The 14392-nt window shown below is 48.1% G+C and overlaps 2 protein-coding genes across 2 annotated transcripts; one reads left to right on the forward strand and one right to left on the reverse strand.

The window, feature by feature from the left end:
• Positions 1–560: 560 nt before the first annotated feature.
• On the reverse strand, positions 561–1274 carry LOC123186502 (mavicyanin-like). Its single transcript, XM_044598261.1, has one exon. The coding sequence runs from the start codon at positions 1210–1212 to the stop codon at positions 697–699; it is 516 nt and encodes a 171-aa protein (XP_044454196.1). The 5' UTR covers positions 1213–1274; the 3' UTR covers positions 561–696.
• Positions 1275–8409: 7135 nt separating this feature from the next.
• On the forward strand, positions 8410–9150 carry LOC123186503 (mavicyanin). Its single transcript, XM_044598262.1, has one exon. The coding sequence runs from the start codon at positions 8479–8481 to the stop codon at positions 8992–8994; it is 516 nt and encodes a 171-aa protein (XP_044454197.1). The 5' UTR covers positions 8410–8478; the 3' UTR covers positions 8995–9150.
• Positions 9151–14392: the final 5242 nt, after the last annotated feature.

The following is a 14392-nucleotide window of genomic DNA, read 5'->3' on the forward strand; positions in this document are numbered from 1 at the left end:
CACATTTCTCTCCTTGTCCATCTCCCTCTTCCCTCGTCGTCCGCCCTGGCCCGATAAAAGAAGATGACCTATGCTATGCTCACGCCGGAGCGCCGCTTCCGGATCGAGGAGGAAATCGGGGCGAGGCATGCCGCCCGCATCGTAGCTGGCCTGCCTCCGGACTCGCCAGAGTAGCAGGACGAGGAGGAGGAAGAGGAGCAGCATCCGGTTCCAATGGAGGTGGCGGATCCGGAGGTGAAATGCTGCGCCGTGCCGCGTGGGCCATGACCTATCTATCCCAGGATGGAACACTTTCACCCAATGCTGCATGTATATTTTTATAGCTCAAGTATGTTCGGGGCGGGGCCATCCTAATTGTTCTTCACCATTTGTGGCAGCTGGTTCTTTGGGACAATTCATTTACAATCGGGGCAGACTAATTGCATGTCTAATCTATGTGTATATCTTTCTGTAATACAAGTTTATGTTACGGAAGTCTGGGCTCTTATGGTTTAGAATGAACGTGTTTCAGGACAAATGTTGTATAAGACCAAAATAATCCTTTTGAACAAATCCTCCTAAATGAATCAGTAAAACGCAAAGCCCAAATACGTCCAACATACACATAACTACTTGGCTATACACACAGATAATTGCTAGTAATAATTTCTTAGCTAAACATAAAGTACACATGTGCCTGTGAATGTGGAGATGCACTCAAGCCATGAGGCCAACAACGGCAAGCAAAACGGCGAGGCCAAACCCGGTGGCCTCCACATTGGTGGCAGTGGAGACAGGTGTCGGCGGGGGCCCGTTGGTTGCACTTGGGCCGCTGGCCGGGGCGGGTGACGTAGAGGAGGAGCCTGGCATGACATCAATCTTAACCTTCATGCCGCCCGCACAATGACTAGGGAAACCGCAAATGAAGTAGCGGGTGCCGGTGGCGACGAGGGTTACAACATCATTCCCGGAGTTGAAGGTGATGACGGGGCTGGCGGTGCTGCATGAGTCATAGTCGGCCTTGCTGACCTCAAGAACATCGTGTGCCTGGGTGGAGTACTTGAAGACGATTTGGTCGCCGGTTTGGAAGTTCCTAGAGGACGCCCAAATGCCGTAGTTGGTGCTGAGGTCCCATGCGCCGCCCGGCTCGCCCACATTGTAGATTGCCGCAGACGCCGTGCTCAGGATGACCATGGCAGCCATGGCGAGAAGAATGGTTCTCCTTGTAGCCATTGCGGTTGGAAATGGAAGCAGAGCTTGCAGAGGAGATTATAAGGGAGGTGTTGTATTGATCCTTGACCGGAGAATGCGTTTGCTTCCTAGGCGGCTGTGTCGGGTCCTATTTATACTGTACAGGCTATGCCCGGGTGGGTTGGAGAAACGTGTGAGGTTGGTGGAAGCGTCGAGTGTGTGTACCTGCTTGATTTTGGACTTTGAATGTTGTGTAGATGGGAACACAAGCAAGCTACGCATGCAGCTGGTACGTACTTGGTCATTGTTGGAAACGTCTTATACCTGTCGTATTGTAATCTAACTCTGTATTGTTGGTCTTATATATATATACGAGATATGTGGAGGCTATGCCCCACGCAACCCTAAATCAAACTTGGTAACAGCGTCTCTTTTTTCCATCGCGCCGTCGCAACTTGTCGAAGCCGCACATATTCCGCTGCAAGTCCGCTGCTCAGATCGTACGCGCAACTCCGTCGATCTCGTCGCGTACATTGCGTCTATCCACGCCCGATTCGATCCCGTCGAAGCCGCGCCGCCCGCCCATCTCGCGTCGCCGCTCGCACGATCACTTCTTGCGTCGTCGCCCGGTTTTGCTGAAGCTTCTGCTCGATGGCGTCTGGATCCTCTTCCGCAGCGATGCAACTGATTATTGGCCTGGTGGTGACGCCTCCGGCCGCGACGGCGCCAATCCCGTCCATCGCGCCTTCCCTTGACGTACGATTTGATCGCGGCAACTTCCCGCTATGCCGAACCCTCACCGTGATGCATCTCTCCGGTGCTTCTCTCCATGGCTACCTCGACGGCTCTGTCGCTGCTCCGCCCACAACCATCTCCCAGGGGGCGGGTGATGCCGCCACCACTGTGGCAAACCCTGCGTATGCAACGTGGTGGATGCAGGACCAGAAGGTCCTCGGGATGCTCCTCTCCTCCATGACGGAGGACATTGCGTCTCAGCTGATCAGCTGCAAGTCCGCTGCTTCCGCGTGGATCTCTATCCACGCCATGTTCAGCGCGCAGAACCGTGCCGGGGTTCGGCACATTCGGCGACAGATTCAGTCGCTGAAGAAGAACGACATGACTGCCGGCGAGTACATGCACAAGGTGAAGGCTCTTGCCGACGCCATGGCCTCCGCTGGATCCCCCCTCGCTGATGACGAGATCATTGACTACATGCTCACCAGATTGGGCAAGGCCTTCAACCCGATCGCGGCTTCGCTCAGCGTCGTGGTCACCCCGGTCACGCTGGCTGAGTTCTACTCCATGGTTCTCAATTATGAAGCGTTGCAGCTGTCGCAGCAGGCCGACGATGAGGAGTGGACCTCGTCGGCCAACGCCGTGGCACGATCCGGTGCTCCCGCCCCCGTCAACCATCCTCGAGCATCCGACACTGGTCGCGCCGCCGACGTCCGCCCCGCTGGAGGCTACCCGCAGCAACAGGGGAAGGGCTACCAGCACGGCGGCCAGGACAACCGTGGTAATAACGGCGGTGGAGGAGGCGGCAACGGCCGCAACGGCAATCGTCGCTGGCGCCCGAGGTGCCAGATTTGCAAGAATTGGGGTCACGAAGCCGACACCTGCAAGAAGCGCTTCGATTCAGACTACTCCAGCGGCAATGGCCGCTCGGCATATAATGCATCGACCTCCTCCAACAACTCCACGCACTGGGTTCTGGACTCCGGCACCACGGATCACCTGACTAGTGACCTGGAGCGTCTTCAGTTCTGCGAGCGCTACGGCGGCCATGATCAGGTTCAGGTGGCCAACAGCTTAGGTTTGTCTATTTCGCATATTGGGCACTCGACTTTAGCTGGTTCTTCTCTTCGCCTGAACAATATTTTACACGTTCCTAATATTAGCCAACATCTTCTATCAGTCTATTGTCTTGTGTCAGATAATCGTATCTTCATTGAATTTCATAAACATTTTTTCCTTGTTAAGGACAAAGCCACCAGGAGAATTCTTCTTCGAGGTAGAAGCAGAGGAGGGCTCTACCCTCTTCCACTCGGACGAGCTTCACATGAGTCCGAGCGTCAAGCGTCATCCAGCGTCCGTGTCTCATCATCTCAGTGGCATCAGCGTCTCGGTCATCCGTCCAAAAATGTCGTCAGTTCCATTGTTAGGAATAATGATCTAGAGTGTTCATCCTCAGATACTTCTGCTTTAGTTTGTGATGCTTGTCAATGTGGTAAAAGTCGTCAACTATCTTATACTGCTTCTGCTCGTGTGTCCACTATGCCTCTTGAATTAGTTCATACCGATGTTTGGGGCCCTGCTCGTGCCTCCTCTGGGGGGTACAAGTATTATGTGAGCTTTATTGACGACTACTCCTGTTTTTGCTGGATCTATCTACTAAAACATAAGTCTGATGTTGAACAGGCGTTCTATGCTTTTCAAGCACATGTTGAGCGCCTTTTGGATGCTAAGCTTAAAGCTGTCCAATCTGATTGGGATGGTGAATACCATAAGCTGCACCGTTATTTTCTTCGTACGGGCATCTCTCACCGAGTCTCTTGCCCTCACACCTCCCAACAGAACGGTATTGCCGAGCGAAAACACCGACACTTGGTTGAAACTGGTCTTGCTTTGTTGGCTCACTCGTCTCTCCCTTTACGTTTTTGGGATGAAGCTTTTCTGACTGCGTGTTATCTCATTAACCGCATGCCCACCCCTGTGCTTGGTCAAGATACTCCTATTCATCGTCTTCTGAAAATTCCACCCATTATTCTTTCCTTCATATTTTTGGGTGCGCTTGTTGGCCTAGTTTGCGGAAGTATAACTCACACAAACTAGAGTTTCGATCCAAGATGTGTGTTTTCCTTGGATATAGTCCTATGCATAAGGGGTACAAGTGTCTTGATCGTTCTACGGGTCGTATATACATCTCGCGTGACGTTATCTTTGACGAGTCTGTCTTTCCGTTTGCTACTCCCGGTGTCACTGTCGATGTGTCTACACTTGACGAGGCTATATCTTTTCCATCCACAGAACCGGCTACGAGTGCTCATGTGCGTAATTACGACCTAACCTACTTGGCTACTAATACCTCTGGCCTAGCCAGGTCCTTTCCTGTGCAAGATTTTCCGCGTCTGGACACGGTCGATACGCCGCTCGACGTGCATGGCAGCGCGGCTTCCCAGGCGGGGTCCCCGCCTACGCATGCAGGGTCTGCACCGCCTGGTGCTGCGGCTGGCTCCTCGCCTGCCCGTGCACCAGCTTCGCCAGTGCCCACCTGCGCCTCTCCGGCCCGACAACCGGTTTCACCAGCGCCGGGTGCAGCGGCTGCTTCCCCCTGCGCTCCGCCGGCCCATGAGCCGGCCCATGAACCGGTTTCGCCAGCTCCTGTGACACCGTCGCCAAGTCCAGCAGTGTCGCCGTCCTCGTGTACGCCTCCGCCCGTCGAGCACCCTCATCCTATGGTCACTCGTACCCGTGATGCTACTCGTCGTGACAAGGAGTTTACTGATGGGACGGTGCGGTATAATCCTCTTCGTCGTGCTTTCTTTGCGACACCGGTGTCACATCGTGATGCTCTCTGTGAGCCGGCGTGGCGTGATGCTATGGCTGCTGAGTTTGCAGCGCTTCGTCAAAACGGCACTTGGGTCTTGGTCCCTCGACCACCTGGCGTTAACATTGTTGGCAGTAAGTGGGTTTTCAAGACGAAGCAACATGCCGATGGGTCTGTTGACAATCACAAGGCTCGCCTCATCGCTCGTGGTTTTACTCAACAGCACGGTCTTGACTATGGTGATACCTTCAGCCCCGTGGTAAAACCGACTACTATCCGTCTGGTTCTTTCGCTTGCTGTTTCTCGCGGATGGAGCTTGAGGCAGATTGATGTTAGCAATGCATTTCTTCATGGCTTTCTTTCTGAGACTTTTATATGCAGCAACCACCAGGTTTTGAAGATGCCCGGTTTCCTTCGCATGTGTGCAAGTTGCAACGAGCTCTTTATGGTCTCAAACAGTCGCAACGTGCTTGGTATGCTCGTCTCAGTGCTCGCCTTCTTCAGCTTGGTTTTGTTGCTTCAAAGGCGGACGCCTCTCTATTCGTCTTTGCTGCGCATGGCGTTCAGATATACATGCTTGTGTATGTTGATGATATTGTGATTGCTGGCTCCACTCCGGCTGCAGTTGATCGTTTGGTGCGATCCATCTCCGACAGTTTTCCTATCAAGGATCTTGGTCCTCTCCATTATTTCTTGGGGCTTGAAGCGTCCTTCAATTCTGGGGGCATGACGTTGACTCAAAGAAAGTATGCACTTGATCTTCTTCATCGTGTGAGTATGGAGAATTGTAGGCCTACCTCTACACCATTATCTGCCACTGAGCACCTGGCTCGTGAGGTCGGCACCCCTTTGGGTGTTGAGGATGCCACTCGATATCGCAGCATTGTTGGAGGACTTCGGTATTTAACGCTCACTCGTCCCGACCTGTCCTTTGCAGTCAACAAGGTTTGTCAGTATTTATCACAACCAACTAATGAGCATTGGGAAGCTGTCAAGCGTATATTGCGTTATGTCAAAGGGACTTTGAGTACGGGATTGAGGATTCGTAAATCTCCTTCCACTGGTGTCAGTATTTTCACGGATGCTGATTGGGCTGGATGCATTGATGATCGCCGTTCCACTAGTGGTTTTGCTGTGGTTGTTGGCTCCAATCTTGTCTCATGGAGTTCCAAGAAACAGCCAACTGTCTCCAGATCAAGTACGGAGGCAGAATACAAAGCTTTACCTAATGGAGCAGCTGAAGCAATCTGGGTGGATATCTTACTCAAGGAGCTTGGGGTTTTCAAGCAGCGTACCGCCATTCTATGGTGTGGTAATCTTGGGGCTACATACCTGACGGCAAACCCAGTCTTTCACGCAAAAACCAAGCACATAGAGATAGATTTTCATTTTGTGCTTGAGCGCGTTGCTTCTGGTGTTTTAGATGTCAGGTTTATCTCGACTAATGACCAACTGACTGATGTATTTACTAAACCGGTCACACGACAGATGTTAGAACGTTTCCGGTCCAATCTGAACCTTCTATGTAGTAGTGGTTCAGATTGAGGGGGTGTGTTGGAAACGTCTTATACCTGTCGTATTGTAATCTAACTCTGTATTGTTGGTCTTATATATATACGAGATATGTGGAGGCTATGCCCCACGCAACCCTAAATCAAACTGTCATCATAGACTGAGGATGTGAAGACGGACTATGTTGTTGGCCTGCTGACCTTTTCACGCGTTCCTTTCCTTTTTCTTCAGTATTGACTCCGTCTAGAAGACATGACGTAGACTATCACGATCCATATATCTAGATCCAAGTGTCCAAAGCATTATTTTTATAAATCATATTTTATTCGGAATGATTTAATTATATGTACTAATTTAATATCAAGTACAAATGTTACATTTGTTCACTATAATGTTAACCTATATACCTAAATTAATAAGATCTAAATTAGTCATTATCACTACTCTATTACATAGAAAATTAGAGGCCCTATTGATTTGGAGCCCCTGTGCAGCCGAACACTCTGCATAGGTGCACGGTACAAACGTGCCGCCGGAGGCCTGTTGCGTGCCTAGATTTGGATCGCGGACACAAAGGACCACACACCAGTGTACAATCTGTCCAAGAAAAGCACAGTGATCGTCGTCAACTATAATAATATCTGTGGTCAATAATAGTTGCTCATGTTTCATAAGAAATATATATATATATATATATATATATATATATATATATATATATATATATATATATATAATATATATATATAGGTTTTGCTACATAGAGACCTTTTACGGACGATTTTCATATTGTGGACTGATTCTAGTAAAACAAGTATTTTCAAATACATGTGTTTGCCTTTTTAATGACATGTTAAAGTATCTCATAATGTAATTTTACACATGCGTCAAACACATCAATGCATGCGTGTGAAATTGTTTTCGGATTTTTTTGCCACTTCAAAACTTATTTTAGAATTTTTCAGGAATAGGTTACATGGAGGATATAGATCCTGAGATCCAAAACAAATTTCTACCGTTGCCGCCAAGATAAATATGGCCTTTCATTCTAGATAAAGTTTACTTGGTTGCAGGCTGAAAGCTCCATTCTACCAGTTTTAAATGTGATAATTGAATGTGGCATGAACGCTTTAATTCTTGATTGTGATAATTGTATGTGGTATGAAAGCTGGAAATTAGACCGGAGAAATCTATCCAACACTAGTATGAAATGTACTCCTCATCACCATGATATGTCTAGGTATTCCGTGAACAATCACCGAAGGAGAGGATCCCCATATGAATGAATTACTCAAAGCACCACAAAGTGATGAAATTTTAATTACAAATTTGCGTGTGAGGAGAGATATTCCCGGCAAGACATAGCGGATATTTATAAACTTTAATTCAGTGTAATAATACATCACACAATATTTTTTCACTTGATGATGTTATGTCGCAATCCAGGATGATGCACTGTGGGTCAATTGTACGGCTCAACTTGCAAGCTGAAAGCTCCATTTTACCGATTGTAAACTTGTTTTTCTTTTTGTGGATGTAATTTGAAGCGTGTTAACTTTACTGTATATGTTATGAAAGCTTTACTTTTTGATTAGAATATTGTAATTTTGTTCATCGTTTGCCTTTTAATTTGGAGGTTGTGACTTATTTTGTCGTTGAAACTTGAAAGGTGCAAAATAAATCACTAAAGGCTGCAATATAGTTAGTTGTAACGCAAAATTCATGCAGTAAAGATGATATATTTAATAAAGGAAGTTAAAAGTTTTTCTTTTTCGAGAGAAGAGAAGTTCGAGTTGAATGCTGATCGACGAAGCAGGGACGTGGATTGTGATAGTCAACATCGCGTAGACCGCGTCGATACTGAAGAAAAGGAAAGCAACGCGTGAAGCAGTCAGTAGGCCAGCAGCGTGGCCCGGTCTTCAGAACTTCCGTCGATCTATTATCTACAGTATTATATATCTATACGTGTTTGACTATGATGACCAAGTAGTAGCTGCATGCTGCGTAGCTTGCTTGTGTTCCCACGTAAACATTCAAAGTCCAAAATTCAGATATCTGTAGTCTATTCTACGCTTCCAGCCTTCCACCTACCGCACACGTTTCTTCAACCCACCTGGGCATAGCCTGTATTGTATATATAGGACCCGACACAGACACCTAGAGAAGCAAACACAATCTCCGCTCAAAGGATCAACACAGCACCTGGCTTACAATCTCCTCTGCTAGTTCATCTTTCAGTTTCTACCACAATGGCTGCCATGAGAACCATTCTCCTCGCCATGTCCGTGATGGCCATCCTGAGCAACGCATCGGCGGCAATCTACAACGTCGGCGAGCCAAGTGGTCAATGGGACCTCAGCACCAACTACAGCACCTGGGCGTCTTCCAGGAACTTTCACCCCGGCGACCAAATCATCTTCAAATACTCTCCTCAGGCACACGATGTCCTCGAGGTCAGCAAGGCCGACTACGACTCCTGCAGCACCGCCAGCCCCATCGCCACCCTCAACTCCGGGAATGATGTTGTCTCCCTCACTGCCACCGGCACCCGCTACTTCCTCTGCGGCTTCCCGGGCCACTGCGCCGGGGGAATGAAGGTCAAGATCGATGTCGTGCCAAGCTCGTCCTCTTCCTCGCCGGCCCCGGCCAGCGGCCCTAGTGCAAGCAACGCACCCCCACCGGTGCCTGTCTCAGCCGCCACCTCTATTGAGGCCACAGGGTTTGGCCTCGCCGTCTTGCTTGCCGTTGCCGGTCTGATGGCTTGAGTGCGTCTCTAAAAAAACATAGAAGTCATTGTTACTATCAAGCATATGTGGTGTACATGTATAGTCAAGTAATTATATCGTACGTTGTATGTATTCAGGCTTCACGTTTTGCATATTCATTTTAGAGGATGAGTAATAAAAATTCTTTTTGTATTATACAATATTTGTCCCGAAACATGTTCGCCAACCTTAAGAAGCCACCCTCAGCTCTGGAATCATGTCATACCCCTCAATATCACATCACCCGTTATTTCATATGTAACTTCCCTCACCATTGCGTGTGTGGCATGAAGGTCATGATTGATGTCATGCCTAACTACTCCTAGTCGTCGCCTGCCCCGGACAATGGCCCAAGTGCAACCAACACTTCCCCGCATGTGCCCATATCTACCGTCACCTCTCTGCAGACCATGGGGTTTAGCCTCGCCATCTTGCTTCTCATTGCTTGAATTCATTTGCACAGCCCCACACATATGCGTACTTTATGTATAGTCAAGTAGTTATTACCAGTAACTATATATGTGTATGGTCCAATAATTATATGTTGGAATATGATGGTTGCATCCGAAGGTACTACGCTGGATATAGCTAGGGGGCTATGGAAGGCCGGTATCCCTCTCAAAATCAAGATTTTCTTGTGGCAAATATTCCGCAGTCGCTTACCAACGTCTGACAATGTGGCCAAACGCAATGGGCCGGCGGACGGAACGTGCACCACTTGCGGTTTAGGGGAAAACGCAAATCACATGTTCTTCGGATGCGTGCTCGCTAGATTTGCGTGGAGTATGGTTAGAGACGCTTTCAAACAAAATTGGAATCCACAGTCTAGCCACGATGTTCTTCCTATCTTAACGGCGCAAAGAGGGGCCAATGCAAGGATAGTTTGCAGATGCGTTGGGGCGCTGCTTTGGGCTCTTTGGTCGGTTTGGAACAAAATTACGGTTGAGCACAAGTTCCCGGCCCACCCCGCTGATATCATCTTCAAATGTCACATTTTTCTTCAGGCATGGGCGCCGTTGGGGAAGAAGCGTGACGTCGATCGCATGAACGAGACTACGGAGCTGATCAAGATGACCATGGTGAGGCGAGGCAAGAAGGGACGACTGCCTGATCATGCCAGCTTCACTTTTAACTATCTATCTATTTGATGCTCTGCTTTTGTGCTCATGAACTTCTGGCAGTTACTGCTTAATTCTGAGCCTTGGGCTCGATGACTTGTTTTATTCGGGTTGTAAGACTTAAGTATGTGTAGATGCTGCCTGGTGGCTTTATTAATTTAAAGCCGGACGTCTCTAGTGTCTATGTTCCAAAAAAATAATATGATGGTTGCATGCATGTTATCCCAATTTCTGTGCATACGATTATTCAGTTGCGACTCCTTGCACCAGCACCATGGCGGCTACCCGTCATCAGGGTTTACTCTTTTCCAGCTAGCGGCATGCAAGTCGAATTACGAACTTAAGCCTTACTAATATTGCATATTAAGTTTTTACACTATATTAGTGCTCCCCTGCAGTGTTGAAATAGAGGTTGTGGAAATGTGGGCACTTACCATACTTATTGGACAAAATGCATTGATTTTTTTCTCCTGTTGCAACGCTACAAACATGTTTGCTAGTTTCTCCCAAAGAACTAATACCACTACTAGGTAAGGATCCACTTCCTTCACCGATCAAAAGTTCAAACCCATCTCCACAGTTATTCCTAGCTAGTACCTGAGACTCAGCTGTGGAGCAGAATCACTTGGCTCTTCATCCAACCTTTCTCCCACGATTTTCGGGAGATCTGGCGGGTACCTTGAGATGGTGTTTCAACCTGTCGGAAGGTGGGAATGCGATGGCGGCTGGCGGCTCCGTAGTAGGGGGCAATCTTGCGGTGGTCGTATTGATCACTCGGAGGTGGCAGCGGATGATGAGGCGGTCGTTGTCGCTGTCAATCTGTTCAACTAGTGTGAGGTCGCTCGTCTTCAGCACGAACGGGGACCCATGCGTGGGGTTATCTTGGTCGAACGTGTGCCTCAGGTGCTCCGCTTCACCAGCCCCCGCGAGGCCGATGACCTCGAAGTGGAATTCGGCCGTCGTCTCTGTCTCATCGGATCTCGCGCGACCGAGGAAGACGGACACCCAGTCCCTGCTGGCATCGCAGTAGCCGTTGGGGTACACCTTGAGGTACCAGCTGCCGCCGCCGAAGCTGAACTACCTAGAGTGCACGCACTCCCCAGTACGAAGCACCGCCCTGACATTCGAGAAGAAGGCGATCGTCATCGTGTAGGACGCGCCCGTCGTCCCGGCCGCTGGCTTCCAGGCCTGAACAATTTGTTCTGCCGCGAAGACCTTCGCCGGCAATTTTCTCACTTCCACATCCACGTCGATGAACACTGTGCACCGGATGGTGAAGCTATCATCCTGACGACAGACGCACGATGACCACTCCAGCTCGCTCCTCTTCACGAACCGGACGTAGCCCCTTCCATGGCCCCAGAGCGCGCCGTGTGGTTGTCAAAGACGGTGCGCTCTCAGCTCTCGTCCAGGATCTCGATGAACATCCTGAGCCTGCATCTGCCCTCGTTGGTGTTGTAGATGTGGTCGAACGGGCCGTTACGGGCGACGAGGAAGATGGCCACAAACTCCGCCGATTCCTTGTCGAAGCCCGCGGGGTAGACCTTGAGGTGGTGGAGTACCCCGCGGACGAAGAAGGGGTCGAAGTTGAGCGCCGTGCTGGGCAGCGTCCGCGCCCACTTGGAGTACTCGGGCACCGTGAAGAGATAGGTCACGGAATCGATCGTCTCGAACAGGCCGCACCTCACCGGCAGCGACGGCACTGCCAGCATCGCGTGGCTAGCGGTGGCGCCCATCGATCCCAGGACGCCGTTGGAGATCGGTACGATATATTACCGCTACTGAGTACTGAACTAGTCCTATATTTGATGGGCTCCTCTCTCTCCGCCGGGTACGTACGTATATGGTGTTTGGATGGAAAGCCAAACAAAACCTCCCGGTAGATCCATGAACGCGGTGAGGGCAAAATCAAGGCAAGTGATTTGCGCCCCTCCATATATAGCTAGCGTTGAGAAGTACGTCGCCGTCCCGAGCACGCACAGCACAATGCCTCGTTTCACCCTCAGCAGCCACTCGGGGTCGAACCTGCCGTCGTCGTGCACCGTGTTGAAGACAGAGGCCACGACTCGTGTCTTCACCGTCGCCGGCTACTCGCAATGTGCGCGGAAGCTCGTCGGCTCCGTGCTTGAGTTTGACAGGTTCCGCCTCGGCGACCGCGCCTACCGCCTCAAGGTGTACCCCGCGGGCTTCGACGAGGAGTCGGCGGGCTTCGTCGCTGTTCTCGTCACCATGGAAGACCACTGGGACTCGTTCTTACTCGGTAGGGCCGCCAGGACGATCTTCATAGAGATCCTGGACAAGGACGGGGAGCGCGCCGTCTTGGACAACAACACGGCCAGGTCGGAGCAGACGCTGCTCCACCACAACCGCAGCAAGGGCTACGTCCGGTTCGTCGCGAGGAGGGACCGTCCGGTGCACGCTGTCCAGGGACGTGGAGGTGACCACCAAGCTCACATATCCAAGACCGCCCCACAAGGCCTGTTGAGAATACAATGATGTTTTATTATTTTATTTGAGTTGAGAATACAATTTTGATGGTTAACTGTAAAATAATAGCTCGGGTCAGTAATAGTTGCTCATAATTGATAAGAAATATATTCAGAAATGATATCATTAAATCTCAGTCTCAGTCGATACTATATCATTCATGCGATTTTATGTGGACATTTGGGTGAATTTTTCGTTTTTGTTTTCTTTTTTTTAATGTTATCTGTATATAAACGTGGTTCATCTCTTGACTAGGACTTGATTAGTCTCAATCGGCTCAGATCTAGCCACAACCATTAAGACATTAATGTGTTTTCCTAAGTCTAGGATGACTAATTTTTTGAAAATATGTAGAGTGATTTTTTAGTTGAAAATGTGGACAAGTTTTAATAGGAAAAAGTGTAGTGAACGTACTATTTGCTAATTTTCAAATCCATTTAAGTATGTGTTTTGTTATAGATGACATGTCAAAGTGTCCCATAATGAAAATTTACACATTCATAAACTACATCTATGTGTGTGTGCCCGCGTGTGTATGTGAAATTGTTTTCAGAAGTTCTTGACACTTCATAATAAGTAGATTTCGTCAAAATAGGGCTACATGGACTGAACACCAAAACATATTTCTGCCATTGTCGTGAAGGACCTTTATTTTTTTAATTTACTTGAATTTAATAATATATCACTCAGTAATTATTTTACGCATTGTTATTTTGCATACATCCATGATGATGCAATGTTGTCCTTTGTTCTGCTTAATTCATAGGCTGAAAGCTTCATTTTGCCAATTTTAATCATGTTAACTGTCGTATCACAGAAATACTTTGTGATCGAGGTAATGAAAGTTATACTTCTTGATTTAAATGTTGGACTTTTGTGCAATAAATACCATTTGCCATCTAAGATGAAAATTGTAACCTTTTGTTTTTGAAACTTGAAAGCTAGCATATTATTTAGTTGTGCCGTGGGATTCAGCCAATTGGAAGCTTGCAATTTTAGAGGAGAAGGTTATTTATTTATTTAGAGAGGGGAATTAGGAGTTGAAATGCGGTTGTATCATTCGATCTACTTCTAGAAGATTTATGAATTGTGAAGATGGTCTACGTCTTTTTTTTAGGGAATAGATGTTCTATGTCTTGTAGCGTAGACTGCGTCGATATTGGAGCAGACGGCAATGGCTCCATGAGGACGCGTGAAAAGGTCAGCAGGCCAAACAGCACATGTTCGCTCTAGACTGCGAGAAGACAGACTTCCCTAAGCTTTGACTTGTACTACGCAAAGATAGAAACTTAGGCAGGGGCGGAGCCAGAAATTTTGTGAAGCCTGGGCAAGTTAAGCCTAAGTGTATAATTTGGAAATTTTAGGTATTTGGCTCAAGTTTTTTTTCTTAATACTGGGTATTACGGTAGGGGGCGAAATAACCGGGTTTTGAAAAATCTTGATTTTTTTTTTGCTTTTTTGCCTAAAGTCATTTAAAATAAATTAAATTCAAATTTATTTATAAGCGGAATGTATAATATTTAGCCCTTTGTATACACAAATCTCTTTGCATTCTAGCGGTCAACACCTGTCAATCCTTTCTCTAATGCGCGGTTTTGACTCCTCTGTAATCATTTCCCTAATGCGCGGGTTTGGCGTATGTTCGCAAGTCGGGGAATTGATCATGCGACCACGAAAGCACTTCCACCAACCTAAGGTTATTTTGTGTTAAGAGATGCATACAGATTTTATTTCACACTACTTAAACGTGTAGTAAAAAAATCAGATTCCAATGAAATATCAGGTAATCCATT

The sequence above is a fragment of the Triticum aestivum genome, chromosome 2A (genome assembly GCF_018294505.1).
Source record: "Triticum aestivum cultivar Chinese Spring chromosome 2A, IWGSC CS RefSeq v2.1, whole genome shotgun sequence".
Classification (NCBI taxonomy): domain Eukaryota; kingdom Viridiplantae; phylum Streptophyta; class Magnoliopsida; order Poales; family Poaceae; genus Triticum; species Triticum aestivum.